The sequence below is a fragment of the Magallana gigas genome, chromosome 7, assembly GCF_963853765.1.
Source record: "Magallana gigas chromosome 7, xbMagGiga1.1, whole genome shotgun sequence".
In the NCBI taxonomy this organism is placed as follows: Eukaryota; Metazoa; Mollusca; class Bivalvia; order Ostreida; family Ostreidae; genus Magallana; species Magallana gigas.
In genome coordinates, this window is record NC_088859.1 from 34,620,522 (window position 1) to 34,640,281 (window position 19,760).

The 19,760-nt window shown below is 33.5% G+C and overlaps 1 protein-coding gene, 1 long non-coding RNA gene and 1 other non-coding gene across 3 annotated transcripts; 2 read left to right on the plus strand and 1 right to left on the minus strand.

The window, feature by feature from the left end:
* The first annotated feature begins 695 nt into the window (after positions 1-695).
* Positions 696-4,824, plus strand: LOC105328608 (uncharacterized). The gene is made up of 6 exons (XR_010708081.1): positions 696-825; positions 2,203-2,298; positions 2,634-2,744; positions 2,871-3,020; positions 3,112-3,321; positions 3,548-4,824. It is a non-coding gene; the product is annotated as an uncharacterized protein (transcript).
* Positions 4,825-7,877: 3,053 nt separating this feature from the next.
* Positions 7,878-9,877, plus strand: LOC136269658 (uncharacterized). The gene is made up of 3 exons (XR_010708082.1): positions 7,878-8,413; positions 9,367-9,430; positions 9,802-9,877. It is a non-coding gene; the product is annotated as an uncharacterized lncRNA (long non-coding RNA).
* A 3,267-nt stretch (positions 9,878-13,144) lies between these two features.
* LOC105328610 (glutathione peroxidase 7) lies at positions 13,145-19,052 on the minus strand. The gene is made up of 4 exons (XM_066065841.1): positions 19,003-19,052; positions 18,397-18,526; positions 17,018-17,132; positions 13,145-16,306 (listed from the first exon to the last, which is right to left on the minus strand). Exons 1-4 carry the CDS (start codon positions 19,050-19,052, stop codon positions 16,137-16,139), a joined length of 465 nt encoding a protein of 154 aa, XP_065921913.1. The 3' UTR covers positions 13,145-16,136.
* Between the last annotated feature and the right edge of the window lie 708 nt (positions 19,053-19,760).

Consider the following 19,760-nt stretch of genomic DNA (forward strand, 5'->3'; position numbering starts at 1 on the left):
CTTTTTCTACAGTTTTGAGGTTTTCTCCGCTTTGAATAAAGATCGTTCTTTTATTTCGGCAATTTATATTTGCTTTCCCATAGGGATGCTTTGTGCCAAATTTTGTTAAAATTGGCTAAGCGGTTTTAGAGAAGATGTTCAAAATGTAAAAAGTTTACAGGCGGACAGACGGACGGACAGACGGACGTACGACGGACAAAATGTGATTAGAATAGCTCACTTGAGCTTTCAGCTCAGGTGAGCTAATAAAAATAGTGAGTTCTATATCTCGCTTATTATTCAATCGATTGACAGCTGACATCAATGTTTTGGTTAAAAAACAGAAATACCTTAGAAAATGATCGTCTCTTGTTGTTAGACGAAAAGTTTATCGGAATGCATGCGCGGATCTAGAGGGGGGGGGGGGGGTCGGGAGGGTCCCGACCCCCCCCTGGAAAATGAAAATTTATTAAATTTACATAGACAAATTATCGCGAAAATATGCCTCGGACCCCCCCTGGCAAACACAATTATCCTTCGGACCCCCCCTGGAAAAATTTTCTGGATCCGCGCATGGGAATGTATAGAGTCTAAATAAGATCCTTCTGGTTACATATAAAATGTGCATAGGATCTATAATAAGGAAGTTGAATCAGACAACTTTGCCATAGTAATTGTCTCACGGAAGAGTTTATAATATATGGAAACATTTTAGCTCTTGTTTGTTTCAAATATAGTAATCGATAACATATCACTTGTGTAATTTTACAATAAAACGTATAGAAAAACTTCCTCATTCTCAAAACTAAAAGAATAGTAAAGACACGCACTGTATAGTTGAGCAAGGTAAGGAAACTGTTTCTGTTGTAAGTTTGTCTACCCTAATTGAAATCATTTAAAAAAAAAAAAAAAAATATATATATATATATATATATATATATATATATATATATATATATATATACTCTTGCATGCATGTGTATATAATAGTAAATAAATAGAATATGACCAAGTTTATCTCTTTTCATTTGCATACTATAAATTTATAAAAAAAAAAAATATGCTTTAATTTTTCCAAATTGAAAAAATTCAAAATGATTTTAAAATGTCTCACAAATTTATTTTCGATTTAGTTTCGGGTTAAATATTTTAATAAAATAGTCCTCTTTTGTAGTTCAGGCGATTTCATTTGAAGTATACATTATCAAGGTGTCTTCTTAAATTTCTAAGGTCATTTGATTTTTTGAAGGTTTTTTATCCCCCTTTTCTCAAGTATGAGGTCTTATATCTCAAAAACGATAAGATATAGAAAAACGTTTATGCTGACAGATTTGTACAACTTGACAAGATACATCTTATTCCAAAATTTGAATGCTCTAACTTGTAAAAACCGGAAGTCACGGAACCGGAAGTCCACATCCTTACATACGCTTGTCATCAACAATTGCTTTAATACTTTTGCATAATTGTTTCATTATGTCTTTCCGTTTTCAAAAAATCGCTGACACAAATCCTGTCGAGAATAATAATAAAAAAAGACGAAAACAACAAGTATGTTCGATCAAAAGCCCTAATAATATATAAAACACCGGATATGAAAGTGGCAACTGCATCTTTGTATTAAATATAATACGTCCGAGAAAGAAAACTCGCGTCTGTGTAGGAGTCACAGTCACTCTTAGACAGACCGTTCACTGCGTCGGTTAATTTAAGTGCTTATTGCAGAAAAAGTACGTAATCTGCATCAGTTATTTATTTTTCTGCAACAATCGCTGCCTTCATAACTAGTATGAAACACATAACGAAGCATTAAAATGTTTTCACTCCGACAACACTCTTTCTGAGTATTTCCGTGTAAGCAAAATAAAAAGTACGTTAATTGTCGGTGTTGATAAAAAAGGTTCATTAGCAAATTTTTCAATTTAACAATATAAAAGTGTTTCCTGCTTTCAGTTTTTATGTTCAATTTTCGATCGATCTAGATATAATTTTTCGCAAAATCTACCTACCATGAAATAAGTACCTAATTTTAAGCGATAGTCTTGAATAAAAAGTGACATTTAAGAATTTAACACTTCTATATAGCTAGCTGAATAACACGTATGAAAGCAGTTTGCCAAGTCCAAGTTGATAAGTTTACTTCCATACTACAATGAATATAAATTGTTTCCCATTATTGCTAATTTTGAATTTTATGATTCTATTTATAAATATCATATGCAGAGGACATCCATCAATTCAACGTAATGTTACTTACAATGGAATTGGCTGCTTTTATAGCTATACTTCAATTTTTCATCGGTTTCAAAATAGTTGAAGGTAAGATAGATTATATCAAAAGTAACCTCTAATGATTAAGTTTAATACACTTGAAATGTAAATTAAACATATAATAGAAGTGTATTAGTTTGTTAATTAAAAAAATGAAAATGAATGATCGACAAAGGTTAATAAAAAGAAATAGCTTACATGGTTTTGTTTTAATGCATTTTCACGTCGTGAAAGGCATTTAAAAAAAAAGAGATTGTTTCAAAAATACATTATATGCTTTTTGTACAATGCATGCATTTTTACGTCGTAAAAGGCAAATTTAAAATAAAGAGATTGTTTAGAAATGTTTTGACTACTTCATTGTGCTGTTGAATTCTAATAAGGTCAATGTGATAACAATGGTACATGTGTCTGTCACTGTGAAAACTGTATTTCCGGATGCATCACCTGTTTACCCGGATGGAGCGGATCTACCTCCAACTACTGTCAAAAATGTAGAGTATATAGAGTATTATTTTGAAATGCTATGTTCGGTGATAAATACAAGATTTTAAATACAAAGAATATATTCGATTACAAAACTTTTCAATATATTTTTATGAAATGACATTTTTTTTTAGCAAACACCTTTTTTCAATTAAATGCAACGGATAAACTCTTTGATGGTGATCTAAATACTTACCAAATGGCTGAAGGTCGAGTTCCATTTGTTCGAGTTCAATATAACTATTCCACAGAAATTGATCAACTAGACATTACTGCTGTTCTTGGTATGATGATAAAAAAGGAATGATTTTAAAATGGCTTTCAAAATATTAGTGACAAAGCGTTTTATTAAATTCAATTTACATCTCTTGGTAGCAAATGGTATACACTACACAGTTTTTGTTAAGCAACTGCAATATACACGTGATGAGCTGGATATTTGCAGCAAATTTACATACAACAATAGAAGTATCAAGAAAACTGTTACAGTCATATGTAACCGACCACTACAAGGGAAATACATTGAAATTGTTGCCTCAAGTTCCACAGAAACAACTCTAAAAGTGTTTGAAATTGAGCGGTTTGGTAGGTTCAAAACATTTAAAATAGCCATTATATAGATACATATGAACTTAAACTGGTGTTGATTACTTAAGTCATATATGCTGAGAAGTATTAATATCTGAATTTAATAATTTATAAATGCGATTTAAAGTAAATCTTATGTCATGCATTGTCGTATTTCATTTGTATGATATTTTACAACACAAAATATATTTACTATTTATTTTGTCACTTTGTCCAACTGTAGAATGCTCGAATGGTACTTATGGTGTAAACTGTAGCAAAATTTGCTCGGACGGCTGTAACAAACAATGTGATAAAAATACGGGCGACTGTATTTGTAAAGGCGGTCGCTGGGGAAACTTTTGTAATCGGACATGTCCTTCGTTTTGTGATAAAAACACGTGTAATTCTAATACAGGTGATTGTTTCAGTTGTATTTCTGGATATTATGGAGTGAGGTGTGACAAGAAATGTTTTTATGGATGTCAAGACTCTTGTAACATGACATCGGGATTCTGCGTGTGCAAACCGGGGTTCTATTCAACCAATTGCTCATTGCAGTGTCCAGCAATGTGTTTAAATAGCGAGTGTCATCAAGAAAAGGGAACTTGCCTGGCTTGCAGTTATGGAACATATGGCGACCGTTGCGAACTGAAATGTCTCGGTAATTGCAATGGTCAGTGTGATAGAAGAAAAGGCATCTGTGGAATTTGTGCCAAAAATAAGTACGGTACTTACTGTAATCAAACATGCCCTATAAATTGTGAAGCAGGTGCCTGTTTTAGGGATACTGGCAATTGTGAGAAATGTAAGATAGGTTACATGGGAGATATATGTAGTGAAAGCTGCCCGGATCATTGTGTGTATTGTGATCAAAACGGTTACAAATGTAAAAGTTGTGTTAATAAATGGTATGGTGTTAAATGCGAATTAGAGTGTCCTCCAAATTGCGGGGGAAATGGTTCCTGTATTATTGAAACGGGTATCTGCAATGTGTGTCCTGCTGGATACTTTGGGAAATCATGTACTCAGAAATGTAGTAAATTGTGTGACTCGAGCAACATTTGTGACCAGATCACTGGACAATGTCGAAACTGCAAAGCTGGTAGGTACGGACGAGATTGTTCGGAACTTTGTAGAACTCAATGTATGAATTCAACATGCTTTAGTAATCAGTCATGTGTGTATGGTTGCGAAAATGGTTATGCTGGTGAACAATGCGAAATTAAATGTAGTGCTGTTGTTCTAAATTGTGTTCAATGCGATTTGGGGGACAACGCTCCGATCTGCCGACATTGCGCCAATCAATGGTATCTGAAAGGAACAAATTGTTTCCAATGTCCCATAAACTGTTTTTCTTGTCTGTCAGGTGTGGAATGCATGGAGTGCAAAAACAACTTTAACTATGGCAAGACTTGCAACTTAACGTGTAACACAGCCTGTATAAATAAGACATGTGATATAACGGGGATCTGTGAACACGGCTGTGACAACAGTAAGTACGGAAAGGATTGTGACAAGGATTGTATGAAACACTGTAAGACCTGCCTCAATTCAACAATGTGTTTGGAGTGTGAAGCTGGATATTTTGGGAAAACGTGTACAATGTGTTCAAAGATTTTTGATGGCAGCATCCGTGACCACGGTTGTCCAATTGGCTCTAAATCGTGTAGCAGTCTTGCAGTATGTTTAGAAAGTAAGCTAGTTTCTTTATTAATAATTTTTTTGGCCTCAATAATTTTTAGGTTGTGAAGATCTTTTGATTCATTGATATTTTTTGAAAAGGTTTAAACTCAATTCATTAATCTCAATATTTCTACACCAAGTCAGACTTTTTTCCAGTACTTGTATTTGATATACACAATGCAACACTGTTGATGATAAATTATTTTAAAGTATACTATAACAAGCAATCACAAAGGTTCACTAGCTCATATCATTACACATATACGTTTGCCATTTGTATAGAATTTGACATAAGCTGTATCCAATGCTTCAAAGAAGAATTTTTTGCTTATGCCAATCCCCTTAGGAAATGAAATCTGAAAGTCAAGATGATACCACTAGGAAGAATCAGACTCAATTGTTAAGAAGTTTCAGACAATTATGAAATAGCTTTTTTATGATCACAAGTCCAGGTTGACACTTATTGGTCGAAACCTTTTCAAAGTTAACTAGATGTGAACAGATTACACTGACGTATGTAACTGTAATGCATAAAAAAATAGACAATTACATGAATTCCAACCACAAAAATATATATATATATATATACACTAAATGTAAGAATGAAAAAAAGTTTTAAAAAGCGAAATGGTGAGGCATGTGAGTAATGGTGAGTAAACATATTGTACGGGAGAAAGTAAATGAGGATCAGCGGCCTCGGACGGTATTGGTCCAAGCCCCTCGGGCTTGGGCCGATACCAACCGCTCGGGCTGATACCAGGGCCGAGATAAAAAAAAAATAGTGTGATATTCTATATATATTCACTTTTGATTTGTCTGTATTTCATACACAAAAATCTTTTGTAAAGCTATTTGAACACTATTTCTAGATTTTAAAAATATTAATCATTTTAAAAGCAGCCCTTGTTTAAAAAATGTCGTAGTTAAAATAGAGTATATAATCGATATCTTCTGCGAAAAAATAATACATTCTTGTTTCTTTACACCTTTAGATTATTTTACAAATATGATTCACGACATTTTGATTATACATGAATTTACTTCGACTTATTTGATTCCGGTAAAATGCGTTTTAACTGTCTCTTATCTAAATTTCAATTTAAGTAGTTTGCTCCATATTAAGACATTTAAACCAGTTTAAGTGTTCCCTATACCGTTTTGATAAATGAACATAATTAAACCAACCTACATGTTCAATTGATCTATGAATAACCGGAAGAGTCCACAGCATCTATATGTCTGTATGTGGTGCAAGTGGCTAGAAAAGGATAATCTTTTAAAATCCTGTAATTGCACCAGCGGTTGTTCTGAAATCATTTAAATATTTACGTAAACCACGGAATTGTGTATTGTTACACCAATGTGAATTGAGAATCGTCTGAAGAGCCAAGATCATTGCTAATTTTTACATGTATTTACAGATGCGCCGCCTTAAAGCTATATTGGAGTCATCATTGTTCGTGGGAGACCAATGTTCGTGGCATTCGTGGGTAACCCTTGTACACGAATTTAAATCCCCACGAACGTGTATACAAGCATTTGTTAAGATTTTTTTTTACAAAATAGAATTTGCTACCGACGAAATCACGTCCCCACGAACCAGGAAAATTTTTGGCTACCCACAATCATTGATCCCCACGAATAAAAATGATTCCACAGTGTATCACATGTTTAACGAATGTTTACAACTAAGAATTGTTTGTGATTTTTCATCAAGCTACATTAGTTAGAAATTGTCTGCAAATTATACAGTTTAATTCAAACGAATTTAAAAGAATTTAATTACCTGAATATGAGAGTGAGGTGAAAAGTAACGGATTAGTTAGACAACTTGTATCTTGACATTTTTCTTTCAACTCTATTTCTCCTTATCTCAGACTAACTCATCCTACGATTATTAGACTACAGAGATTATTGATATTTCGGTATCTCTTAACTGACCATCGCCATGATAAACGCTAATCTATTCTTTTAATCCGCTGGTGTTATGAAATAACATTTTCTCTTTTAGACAGATAGTCAAACAAACTTGTAATCTTAAAAACATTTTCATTTTATCCTAATTTTATCCTAATTTTCAACACTTTCTAAAAGATACATCTGATTACTTTGATGAATATTTCTTTATCACTATTAAAACTTTAAATAACATTTATTTAGTTATTATTCTATCTATCACACAATTTTTATTAAAGGGGGTGTTGAGGTGAAAATAAGTGGTATTATGTACATGTACGCATGCAGAATTCTTCTTCAGAGGCAATTATAATATTCGGGCCCGTCTAAAGATCAACAGTATCTGTAGAGCAAAATCCTTGTGGGGTCAAGGGGACTAATCATTTGGAAGTTCTTAATTTTTTTTTAGATTTTAAATGGGCAATGTCACGATTTTTGTCAAATATTATTTTTTTCATTTTATATTTGTTAACAATGCTTAAGAAATTTATTTCTTATGATCAACAAAAATTTAAGTGGCAGTTGTATAGTTATAGGCAAGATATATACAGAGCTAAAAGATTTTTGTTATGTAGACAAGGTTGGTGGAATGTTTTTGTTTACATGGGTTCAACTAACCGATAAAAGTAATTTTTAAGCACATGCTTCTATTTCCTAGTTTGTATTTAACATTAATAAACAAGTAATGCAAATTGCAACTCACGATAGACTTTTTTGTAACAAATCTTGTTTTTTAACAACAACTCGATGGTTCTCTCTCTCTCTCTCTCTCTCTGAAGCATTTTTCAAAATGGAGGTTGCAAGCCCCATAACCGCCCCCTTTTTATCCGCCACTGAATACGCTAAGTAATTTTTAAAAAACAACAACTACGACTGTGGCATAAAGATCAAACAAAATGAAGAAAAGGTAATCCCGAAAATCATAGGTAAGTAAACAGTGTATATCTCAAAACTTTTTTGAACTAGCGTTAACATTTTTACATTATGTACTCACTTCCTTGGCACTTAATAAAACATACAAGTGCGCATACCACGACAGGACATAGCACTTTTTTGACCGGAAGTGAATGCACAGACCTGGCTGGAACATAAATGTACGTTGTTATATGGTATTTATAACCCTGCAAAAGATCACCGGTAAGTATATAGAAATCATTATGCCATTCAGTCTGTTTGTCTGCAACCTTTTTTTTTTTAAAATAACGATGTCCTGCAAACTTTAATTGTTTTAATTGTAAATGGATTCGTACTGTTTATTGTTTCGTAATTACCAACATACGTGTACAATGAATACACAAAAGTCATTTATTGTAGTAAACATTTCATTACAAATATTACATTAAATTCATTACATATAATGTAAATGCATGAGAAGCTTAAAAAACATTCAAGTATGATTAATTACAGATGGATTCGATTGTTTTGCTACATGTACTTCAATTATTCAACATTTTTTATATTACCCAAGGTAAGACCGCCTGACAAACTCAACTATTAACAAAATAAAGTGAATATTTTTATAGAAAAGTAATTAAAAATTAATTAGTTTGCATGACCATTTATTGGCAAGTGTAACGAAAAATGTTGACCCATGTTAAAAACTGACACAGGAGTGTTTTTTAACGTTGAAAACTGAGACCAAAAGTCGTTGAAATAATACTCGGGGTCATTTTTCAACAGCTTGATTTTTTTCTAATCTCATAATCTTTACCCGTTGAAAAATGGCCTTGTTGAAAACTGACCCCAACTACGTGTACACAGTTTTGAACTGTCTTTAAACTGAAATTTAAGGTGGTATTGAACATTTCTTAGGCACTAGATATAACAATTTCTTTAACGGAATTTTGAACTGTAATAAATATACAGAGGGGGACTGCGCCTAATAGCAACATTTACGCATGATCATCTACTTAAAGCAACAAGAGCTTCAATTTTTAATGCATTAAAAAACTGTAATTTAGTGACCAAAAAATAGTAATAAAATCGATGTAAAAAAAAGTAAAAAAAATCTATTTAGAGTTTTAAATTTAAGCAAAATTACATAATTTTTATCATGTACAACAGTTATATTGCTATAGATTAAAAAAATATCTCACAAGTTGACTTAAATATCTCACAAGTCAACATAAATATCTGACTACAGATAAAACTATGCTTCCATAATAAACAAACCGAAGATAAACTTTATAAAAAAAATTTGAAGATTACTCTTTACAATCAATCATATGCATGGCATTGCATTCAGCTTGCATTTCCCTTTCTTCTGCGCCTGTCAAACAGTAACCGATGCTGTTGTTTTTTCTGTGGTTTCAGCGCACTGTTTAATTCAGACGCAACTCATGATTAAATACCGACAATGCATTATTCACAATTTTTTGCCAATGTGCAGACAGAATGTAAGTTTCTTTTCACGTCCCTTAGAGTTTTCTAATTTACTGAGTCGCTGGACCGAGCAGACGTGTTTTTCACAAAGCATTTTTTGAAGGTAAAGTTAGAAGTAAAATTCTCTTATCATTATTTAAAAACACTAGATTTTGTGAACTGCATATTTTTTTTGTACTTGTAAATGCACTAAATTAATAAAATATTTTTATGTTGCACGTGACACTGTTTTTTTTTAGAAGAAAATATATAAATCATATATGAATGATAAATTCATGTACAAGTTTAATAGTGAACAAAAACGAATCAGAATCCTTGCTTATAACAGGACACTGTCATAAGATATACACATACTACATCGTCCGGTTTTCTAAGAATAGTTGATGACCGACTGTGTTCATCTTTGTTTAACACGTCATTAAAAAACAGTTTGAATTCAATCAATAATTTTAATAATGATTTTTAAATTTTAAGTTTCAGTGACAAAGCTCCAGATGCGGAGCCCCGCCGGCCTTTGGCTGGTCGCGTGGCTGACCGCCGCTGTTCTGTCCTCCGCCCTCGGCCAGACTTGTCAGAGGTCGACGCTTCCTTGGCGAACAGCCGACGGAACCGACCCTGTGAAAATGGCGCGAGGAAACGTGACGGTGGTGGCGCTGCTGTTGGCCAGCTGACCTATGTGTCAGCAGCAGGCAGAAGGGTAAGAACCTAAACCGAATTTAAAAAATATCAATTTCGAAGATTTTCTTTGCCCCTTCCTAGAAAATGCATTATTTTAAGATACTACACTTACCTTATGCTTAAATATACCCCCGTCTGAAATATTATTTATATAATGTGATTTCTTTCGTTTGAAGAACGAATAAGACATGGTAATTGTAATGAATGTATTCCGGAAATATAAAGTTTTCAAATCGAATACCTTTATTGATATGTTTAGTCACGCGGTTCAATAGAATCGGTTTCTTTAGGGCGACACGTAGAGATTCAGTTTGATGAGTCCAACTTATAACTTCATTTTGATATTTAATAGTGTATGTATCAGTAAATACATTAAGGCTGTTGCGTGTCGTTGCTAGTCCATTGAATGTGTTGTTGTTTTATTGCTGATTCGTATTAGAAATGAATGGGTTTTAAATGAGAATTAGTGTGTAAGCGTAATAATTAGAAATACAATTAATAAAAACAGATTACATCATGCCTTACTTGAGTCGCAATCTTCACACTCCTATTTAGCTTGTTACGCTGTCATTTTCTTGACAGTTATGTTGTACATTTATCAAATATTATGCAATTCTCGAATGCAAAATTTTAAGCTATCAACTTAATTTAATTCCAAGCCTTAAAAGTCCTTCAGTAATAAAGGATAACGCCAATTTCAGAAAAGGAAACGATTTTCATGAATCAACACTATATTCATTCTCTCAAATCAAAAAACTTACTATTTACTTTCATTCTTTTCACAGTTTGGAAAAATTGATGACATCGTATCAAAATATAGGTAAAAGGGACATCTCATTTTTCATTGTTAACCATGCCAGAGGAGAAGCTTCTGTTAACGAACTGACTAGGCGAGTGTCATTTCCGGTCTACCAAGATGACAACACTTCGATGATACAACAGACACTCAACGCTAGCATAGACGACCTATTCCTTTATGACAGGTACAAAGTAAAGCCAATACTTTGGATAGATTTCAAAGTGAAAATCATTTCCCTGGTCGTAATAATTGAACGAAAAACAAAAAACCCAACAAACAAGAGAAAAAATGTCAATGTGACAGCAAACCTGGTTTTTCTTTTGTGTGAACAGTATCCATAATCTATTTGTCAATCCTGAATTGATAAACACTTCCTCTCCTAAGGAATGGGGGTACTATGTATGCAATATTTTGCGAAAAAAAATAACTTAGATAAACAGCTGGTATTTTTTTTTCATAAGTAATCAAAAATCAAAATCCAAGTAATATGCACATCTCTGCTCTATTTACTACTGATCTGCGTTTGGAGTATCCTTCCGACAGCCACCCGCCATTTTCTCCACTTCAATAACCGGGTTTTCCTTTTTGGAAAAAAAACGATTAAAAAGGGGCCAACATAGAAAGCCTTTTAAAAAGGCATTTGCTTACTAGAGCTAACGAGTTTTCAAATGTTAAAATTTATCAACATTTTAGTAATTATTTTTTTTTTCTTTTTTAGATGCGGCACACTTGTATATCACTTGAGAAAACCTGAAAGTCTCGTGTCTCATGGAACCATGCAATCCAACTTGCTGACCACCTACTTAAACAACCCTTGCAAATGTACTGATAAGTTTAAATCAAAGGTTTCAACCAAGCCAACTCTATATCAACTCCAAAGACAGGCGGGCAGTTCGCTATCTTCCATTATTCGTCGACGCAGGCATGTATTAAACCACTTCGGTACATCGTTGGTGTCAACAAACAATGTTCCTTCTCGCAACGATCGTCCTTCAGATTGACCGAACAACAGATGACGCAGGCAAGTGTCTAACATAGTTGGTACACAAAATCGCGTTCCTTCAGACAATGCTCCTCAAGAATGACCGAATAGCAGATGACGCAGGCATGTGTCTAAAATAGTTGGTACACAGAATCGCGTTCCTTCAGACAATGTTCCTCAAGAATGACCGAATAGCAGATGACGCAGGCATGTGCCTAAAATAGTTGGTACACAAAATCGCGTTCCTTCAGACAATGCTCCTCAAGAATGACCGAATAGCAGATGACGCAGGCATGTGTCTAAAATATTTGGTACACGGAATAGCGTTCCTTCAGACAATGTTCCTCCTGTAGAATGACAGAATAGCAGATGACGCAGGCATGTGTCACGTATATTTGGTTCATCGTTGATATTCATGAACAACGGTCGCGTTGCAAACTAAACGGCCTGCGGATGCATTGCCCTACGTCAAATTGAGTAATATTCTGACCATGTCAAAAGCGCTTTTTTGTCTCTTAGAGAGTGGTTCACTGCCTTAAAAAAATGAAGCAATTACCAGTACCAGTACGAGACATTTTAAGACAGTTACAAGTAAATCCCCTGGAAACGAACTCGCAGACCTGACAGTGATATTAGGATTATGGTGACTGCAATGGCAGCAGTTCATCAACACGTTACAGTGACCCCATTCATTGATTCATATTTCAGCTCCTGTTATCCAATTGCGTTGACTGGCCACTGACAATATGACCTATTCAAACAGACAGAACGCGTAACTGACAGTGATAGGGCGATCATGTGTTAATCCCGATAAACAGCGTAGAATCTTTCAATGTCAAAAGGTCTTGACAGTGGCAGACCCAGTCCTCGTGATGCTCTGTGTGACAGGAAAGAGCCAGTCACGCCTTTAAGTACTGTCTTTGACAACCGACAGTGGCAATATTAGATAGCAAGATCGAACTCGTTAAATCGTCTCTACTGGTATCTACGCTTCATGATCGAGAGGCAATGATAATGTAAAGTCTGCCCGAATGTTGACGAAGGCAATACATGTAATTTTTTTTACTGAAATGTGTAATGAATCTTTACTTCCATTTTGTATGACGCATCTGTAATCAGTGCCATGAAGATCGATTTGCTGCACATTCCGTTTCGTCCTCTGTCAATGACGATTTCCAGATAAAACCCAACAGGTCTCCGGGGGTCTGATCCAATCAGAGGACGGCGGGATATGTGAAATCTTCCTGATGACATTGAATTTCGAGATACTTTATACAATACATTTTATATACTTCACCCCAGTGCCATTTTCCTGAGGCCTGTTAGAAAGTAGTTTAAAGCTTTGTTAAACTATACTCTGAACTAATTTCTGAAACCTCTGTAAAATTTTGTTTTAAGTTATCAATTAAAAAAAATCAAAAAGAAATTTAAACTACCTTTCACCTCATTTTAATTTCTGTTAATAACTCCTCTTTATTTGTTTTAAGTAGAATCTATCTCCTGTCATCATATTCTCAGTGTAAAAGTTGTAATAGTTTTATGCTTGAATGTTTTTATCAATGAGAAAAAATCATATCTATTCGGATCCTGCTGTATCTGACCATGAAATTTCACCCTGAAACTTTAAAAAGAGGGGTGATTTTGAACAATTAAGATAAATAAGCAGTATCCACATAGCTACGTTTTTTCTCTGTATGATCAGTGTACTAGTACATGTATTTCTTTCCAACGGCAAAAATGTTGTATACTTGAAAAATAAAGATAAAAACTAACAATTGCTTTGTGTAGATGGTTTCCTTCAATAATCTGTATTTTATTCCTGCGAAATGAGTGTACAACTTGGGACTACATCCAAATTAAGTTTATGAGGGCCATATGCAAATTACATAGGGGTTATTAATTAGACTGATATTTCTTAAATTCAAACGAAAAAATGCAAAGGAGCAAAAATATTACAATTTTGATAGAGGCTTACATGCTATTATAATACACAAGCTTTAAGTAAAGAATAAATACAATTCGTGAAAAATATGGTCCCTTATCAAATCCATTGCAAAGTGTACTTGAAGTAGAGATTAAATTTAGTCTTATTTGAATGAAATATGCAGAACCTGTAAAAATAACCAAAGAAAGCTGCTTTCATCCTTTTTATTTGCCCCTTAAATAATGAATACAAATACATTGTGTTTGTATCTAAAAGCACATATTATCTTACATTTAGTTACAACACATCTCATCACTATTATACAGTCTTACAAGATTCAAGAGAAGATATTGATAAATTTCAAAAAATATACATGATATGCACGCTATACACAGAACATTTTCAGATTCATTTAAAAAATGGTGATGTCTAAATATATAGAATTATATTACACTTTCAATGCATTTAAATACAATGCAGTTCTTGTTATAATTTGTATTATTATGTAACTATGTATTTCACTCATACACACTGCACTAAAACAACCAAGAAGTCTGAAGCTGAAGGAAATTTAAGATGTTTCCATTTTGTTGATAAAATCACCGTACAAAATGTACATGGGACTAGAAAATTTCATCATTAAGTGGGTATAGGGTCACAATTAATGCACGTTTACTGGTACATAATGAAAAAAAAAAGATGTCTTCGTGCATCTGCAAATCTCGATGACCCCAAAGAATGCAAGCATTTTATAAGTAGATTGTTTCTTAAGTATATAAATTCACCTGAATTGATTAATCTTGACATCATTCTTTATGCCAGATACCATGTTACAAATATGTAATAGCCAGTATTTACAACAAATCAAAATTGAAAAATTTCATTAAGGAGGCTAGGTACAGTCAACAAATAAACCATCAGATCGTCCTTAAGGTAGTCCTATACTCGGCAGTAAATGGTCTCAATCATTGGAGGCTTAGCTTTAAAAGACAGATATGCATTATAGCAAATTGAATACATGCCTAAGAAATCTGTATGTTTACATGCTAGATTTTTTGTTATCACCTCTCAGAAAGGTGTACCCCCTTGCAAATATCATTAACAATGACGAAATTTGCCAGACGTCCATTTTTTCCTAAAAAAATTATTACCAATTTTGGGGAAATTAGAACTGGATATACAAAATGGAGTACGAACATTTACTTAAACCATGTCACATCAAAATTTTTGTGCAAGTTGTTTGAGTAAGTATCCTTTAAGGGACTGATGCATCAAAATAAAATACAAAAAATGTGATGCTGGTATCGTGTGTGGTCATTTTTTATTTTTTCATGGACTCAAACCTAAATTCATGGTGTTTATTCTGTAGAATGCATCTTAGAAAAAGATTTGGTAAAATAAACCATAGGTTGACGGATTACTTTTAAGGCCATAAGTTCTTAACCAAAGAGACCCTAAAGAAAAAATCCGTAAAAATCACATTTTACTACAGTTTTCTGCAGAGGTATGTCAATAATGTTGGATATTGTTTAATCATTAATTAATCATTGCTTAATTAAATATGAATTAGCTTCTGTCTCTAAATTTTAACCGGTTTTATTAAAAAAAGAGAAAAATTCGGGGCGGGGGGACCCATCAAAACAAAGAATAAAAGCATACCTGTGATCATGGTTAATTGAAAATTTCGTTTTTCATTTTACTCTTACAAAATCGAGTTTCTCAACATTTCATTTCTATCTCTCATACAATACATACATTACCATTCTAATAGCTAATTATTGTCATTGTTTACAACAGGGATGCATAGCAAAATCAATACCGGGTATCTAAATCACTATGTAAAATTCGAACCAAGATTGTAAAATCCATATTATGACGTAGTGTGATACTGGGGCTACTTTAAATTTTTAAAAAATGATTTTTCATAAGCTGTAAACTTTTGTTTGGTAAAGAAAAATTCCATTTACTTTTGCTTTAAAATTTGAATACTTTCTCATATCTTTATATAAAGCTCTTCTTTTTAGAGTTATAGAATGATAAAGAGTGCAGTCTATAGTACCACAGAATGTGAGAAATTGGACAAAAATTGCTTTAGAGATATTCATACAACGTTTCTTCATGTATAGCCATAATAGGGATTATCATCCTTTTCAAATAAAATCATCGTTAAAGATATTCATACAACATTTCATATGTATATCATGTAGAGGTTATCACCCTTTTCAAATTAAACCACTGTTTTTCACACCTACACATGTATCAACCATACAAAGTTTTGTAAAAATATATATGATAAAAGCATTATCAACAAAATTGGGGGAGGGGAACTTATAGATAAAAATAATGGAAAATTCAAATGAATTAGTAAATAATGAACTCAATACACACAAAAAATTATATCATTTTATGTTGACTACACCTAGTGTTTATAGTTCTCCCCTCTTCCTCGACTTGATAGAGTAGTTTCCCTCCATGACATCTATAATATCCTGAGTGATATCCTCCACAGATATCCAAGGGCCCCACGCCTCCACAACATGTCCATTCTCATCCACCAAATACTTCCAGAAATTCCATGTTGGCTGTTTGATATTCTCTGAATATAGAAATAATGTAGTACATGTATTAGTACATGTAATAGATACACATCATGCATGGTGTGTTGCCATTAAATACTTAATCAGAAAAGTAAGCAAGCTTGCACATACCCCATGCTCCCCCTTACCTGACAATACAATTTGTTTACCAAAAAAGTTCATCTTAATTACATGAATCATAAGCTTACTAATATCTAAATTTGTTGGAACATAGAAAAAGACAGACATGGAGATTCCAATGCAACCTCCCTAACCCCCCCCCTCCCCTCCCCAAAAAAAATTATTAGCCAGGGTAAGGATATAATGTATACAATTGTCATATATATATTTACAATACAAGCATCAATTTTGCAACCAGGACATTTTATCGTTACACATTTATTGTTTATAATGCTATTTGATTGCTTGATTTTTGAAATATGAAAGAGAATATTGATCAACATTATAAATATGGTAGCACCACAAAGCAAGCAACTGTAAAGAGTCTTAAATTCTCTGTAAATAAACACTCAGTATGCAAATAGAGTGGGTATTTTATTCAAACACTGTCAATGAATTATGTTTCCAACCAAACATTTAACTCCATTCATCATTTCAGTTTCTAGTTGAGTGCCCTTTACTACTGTGCTTTTAAACATATTAAAGCAGTAAACATTTTCCTGCTATCCATACATTGCTAACTTAAGCGTTACATACACCCCACATCTTACCTGTTAAATATGACCACACATCTGGTGCATTATCTCCCACTACATCTACTTTCGAAAATATGGGAAAGTTGACGTTGTAGTTTTTCTTTGCAAATGATAAAATCTCATTGTAACTCTGAAAAATAAAAGTATTTTATATATTGTTGGACTACTAGCATTAAATACCACACAAAAATAGTTAAGTCCAAAAAAAAATTTATTTATTGTTTTGAATTGCCTCCTGTCTAATTGAAATACCCCTTGATGATAAAATTTTATTTTATAAATTCTATTTATATAAAGAACTTTTTTTTTATGGAGATTTCTACTTTTTACTAATAAGATAAACTTCGATTTTTGAACAAAAAAAAAAATATCTTAATTTGATATTTATGTTCATATAATATAAAGAGGTTGTAATGTTCAATACTGGTAGTCTATGTCATGCTTTTCTTCATGCTTTCCAACAGATCTCTGATCAGATTTCAGGCATGTAGCATGATTAGCATCACTACTGTAAATTCCTAATTAAACGCAAGGAATTGATATCCGCGTAAAATCGCGAGAGGCCCATCTCGCTAATTTTAAAATCTCACTTTTAATTTTTAAACATATGTAAACTACATAAAACTATGATAAAATTTTGACATTAGCGATTTTATGTTCTCGCGATTTTATGGAAAACCGTTGAATCGCGAAACTAAGTACTCACGTAAAATAAGGAATCTACAGAATTGAAAGATTCAGGAGGTCTGGTTCATCTTTATGTATATTTAGCAAAATGTATGATGAAACAAGATATGTTTGTGAAACACTCCCTTTGAAGCAACCATGAAAAAAATAAACAGAAACTTCAAATAATTGGAATTTTTCTAAGTCAAAGGGGCATAACTCTTTCTAAAACTGCTCGATCGTACCAAACATCAAACTTTTTAGTATAATAAATCTGTAAACCATATTTCAATTCAATACGTGCAACCTCTGGGAAGAAAATGAACAGAAACTATGGTGGACTGACCAACCGACAGATGGACTGCAGCAAAGCAATATACCCTCCCTTCTTCGAAGGGGGGCATAAAAATACAAAGGGGCCCCCCCTTGTTGCTATAAATCAGGCTGTCAAATTACAATTTTGCACAAAATGTTAAGAAAATAACAAAGATCAGTGAATGCAGACAGAACTGTAGATTCCTTATTATACAATAGTACGTAATTTTGAAATTCATCTGTTTTTTTAATCAAAACATTGAATATTTATCATAGTTTCATATAGTTTACATCTGTCTGAAAAATAAAAGTGATATTTTAAAATCTAGGAGATGTGCTTCTCATGATTTCATGAATATTTTTCATTTCTCGGGTTTAATAAGGAATCTACAGTAATCATATGCTATACATACCCCTGGTTCTTGGTTACCAAACTGATTACAAGGGAAGGCTAGCACGGTAAATTTTTCAGTGGATCCCAGCTTGTCCTGGAGTCTGACTAGGGCTTTGTAGTGACCATCAGTGTAGCCACACTCAGATGCTCTGATTGTATTATACATGACATTGTATGTTCGACACTTTTGACGATCGACCCAAATCAAACATCAACCCCCTCTTACCATTGGCAAGATTAGAGCCATTTTTATAAGAGCTTGGACTTTGGGTAGTTGTGTTAAACAGCAATGTGTATAATCCTGTCTATTTCATTGTAAGCCACTGGGCAATAGCTCTTTGAAATCAACAAGATTTGTCTGGCTTTTGACCTAAGACTATGCAATCTGCGCATATTTTGCTTGAAACTGCTTCATTTTTAACTTGTTTTGATGCAAGAATTAGATAGCTTGTTAAAATGGTTTTATTTCATGTGTATTCCTCTTTAGCTTGTGACCTGGAGACTGTATGCTGACTTCTTGGTGGGACTCCAAGGCTTCAAGCTTAGATGAGAGTCATCACAAGCCAAGACCCACTGGCTAACAGAACCAAACCCTCTGGAATCTGGCTTCCATCTTGCAGGTTACCTTGGCTTTGCCTGGATCCCTCCAGCAGTTCCCTTTCCTGAACAAGTCATTCAGTCCTCCTTGAGATAATTCACCTCACTGTACTGGTAGCATCTGTCAAATCAATGGGCACAACCTAGCCTACAATGTGTCAATGCCAGTGTGGGGTCATGTTTATTGATTCTCAAGGCCAGCTCCAAATCATCTATCCTACTCCTGGGGCCCGTTTCTCAAAAAGGCGTAAATTTGGGCCTAAGTTAGTCCGACTAACAAAGTTACGCCAATATTTAGTCGGGTCTAAGTTGCGTTTCTGAAAGATGCGTAAGTTAGGGTTTAAATGTTTAAGAACTTAGACATCTCCGCTGAGTACTAAGCATGCGCATATCATATTTTGTTTTGCTTTGAGGCTATGATTATATGTGGTGGATCAATTTTCCAATTCATAGTACATGTAGTACCCGAAAGTACGCATGTTATACCACTGAATGTGCATAGTTCAAGCTGTTCATGACATTTTATATTAGTAAAAGTAGAACAAATGCCTATACACTTCTTAACATAATGAAATGTTAGAGAAAAACAGTTGATATGAAAGCGTCATATATAAGAGGTTTCAGAAACCAAATATGTGACAATTAAATGCATTGTAGATGATATTGAGGCACAATCTTACATATTAATTGAACGAAACAATACATAGAAATTAACTTCAATGTTAGTGTAAACTTCAAATATTTATAGAATACAGGGACAAGGTACAGTGGATATGCCCCAATACG

Coding starts and splice junctions, on each gene's coding strand:
- LOC105328610 (XM_066065841.1), bottom strand. CDS start 19,052: ATGACTTGTTCAGGAAAGGGAACTGCTGGAGGGATCCAGGCAAAGCCA. Junction 17,133..18,396: donor TTGGTAACCAAGAACCAGGG/GTATGTATAGCA, acceptor TTTATTTTTCAG/AGTTACAATGAGATTTTATC. Junction 16,307..17,017: donor TGTGTGGTCATATTTAACAG/GTAAGATGTGGG, acceptor TTCTATATTCAG/AGAATATCAAACAGCCAACA.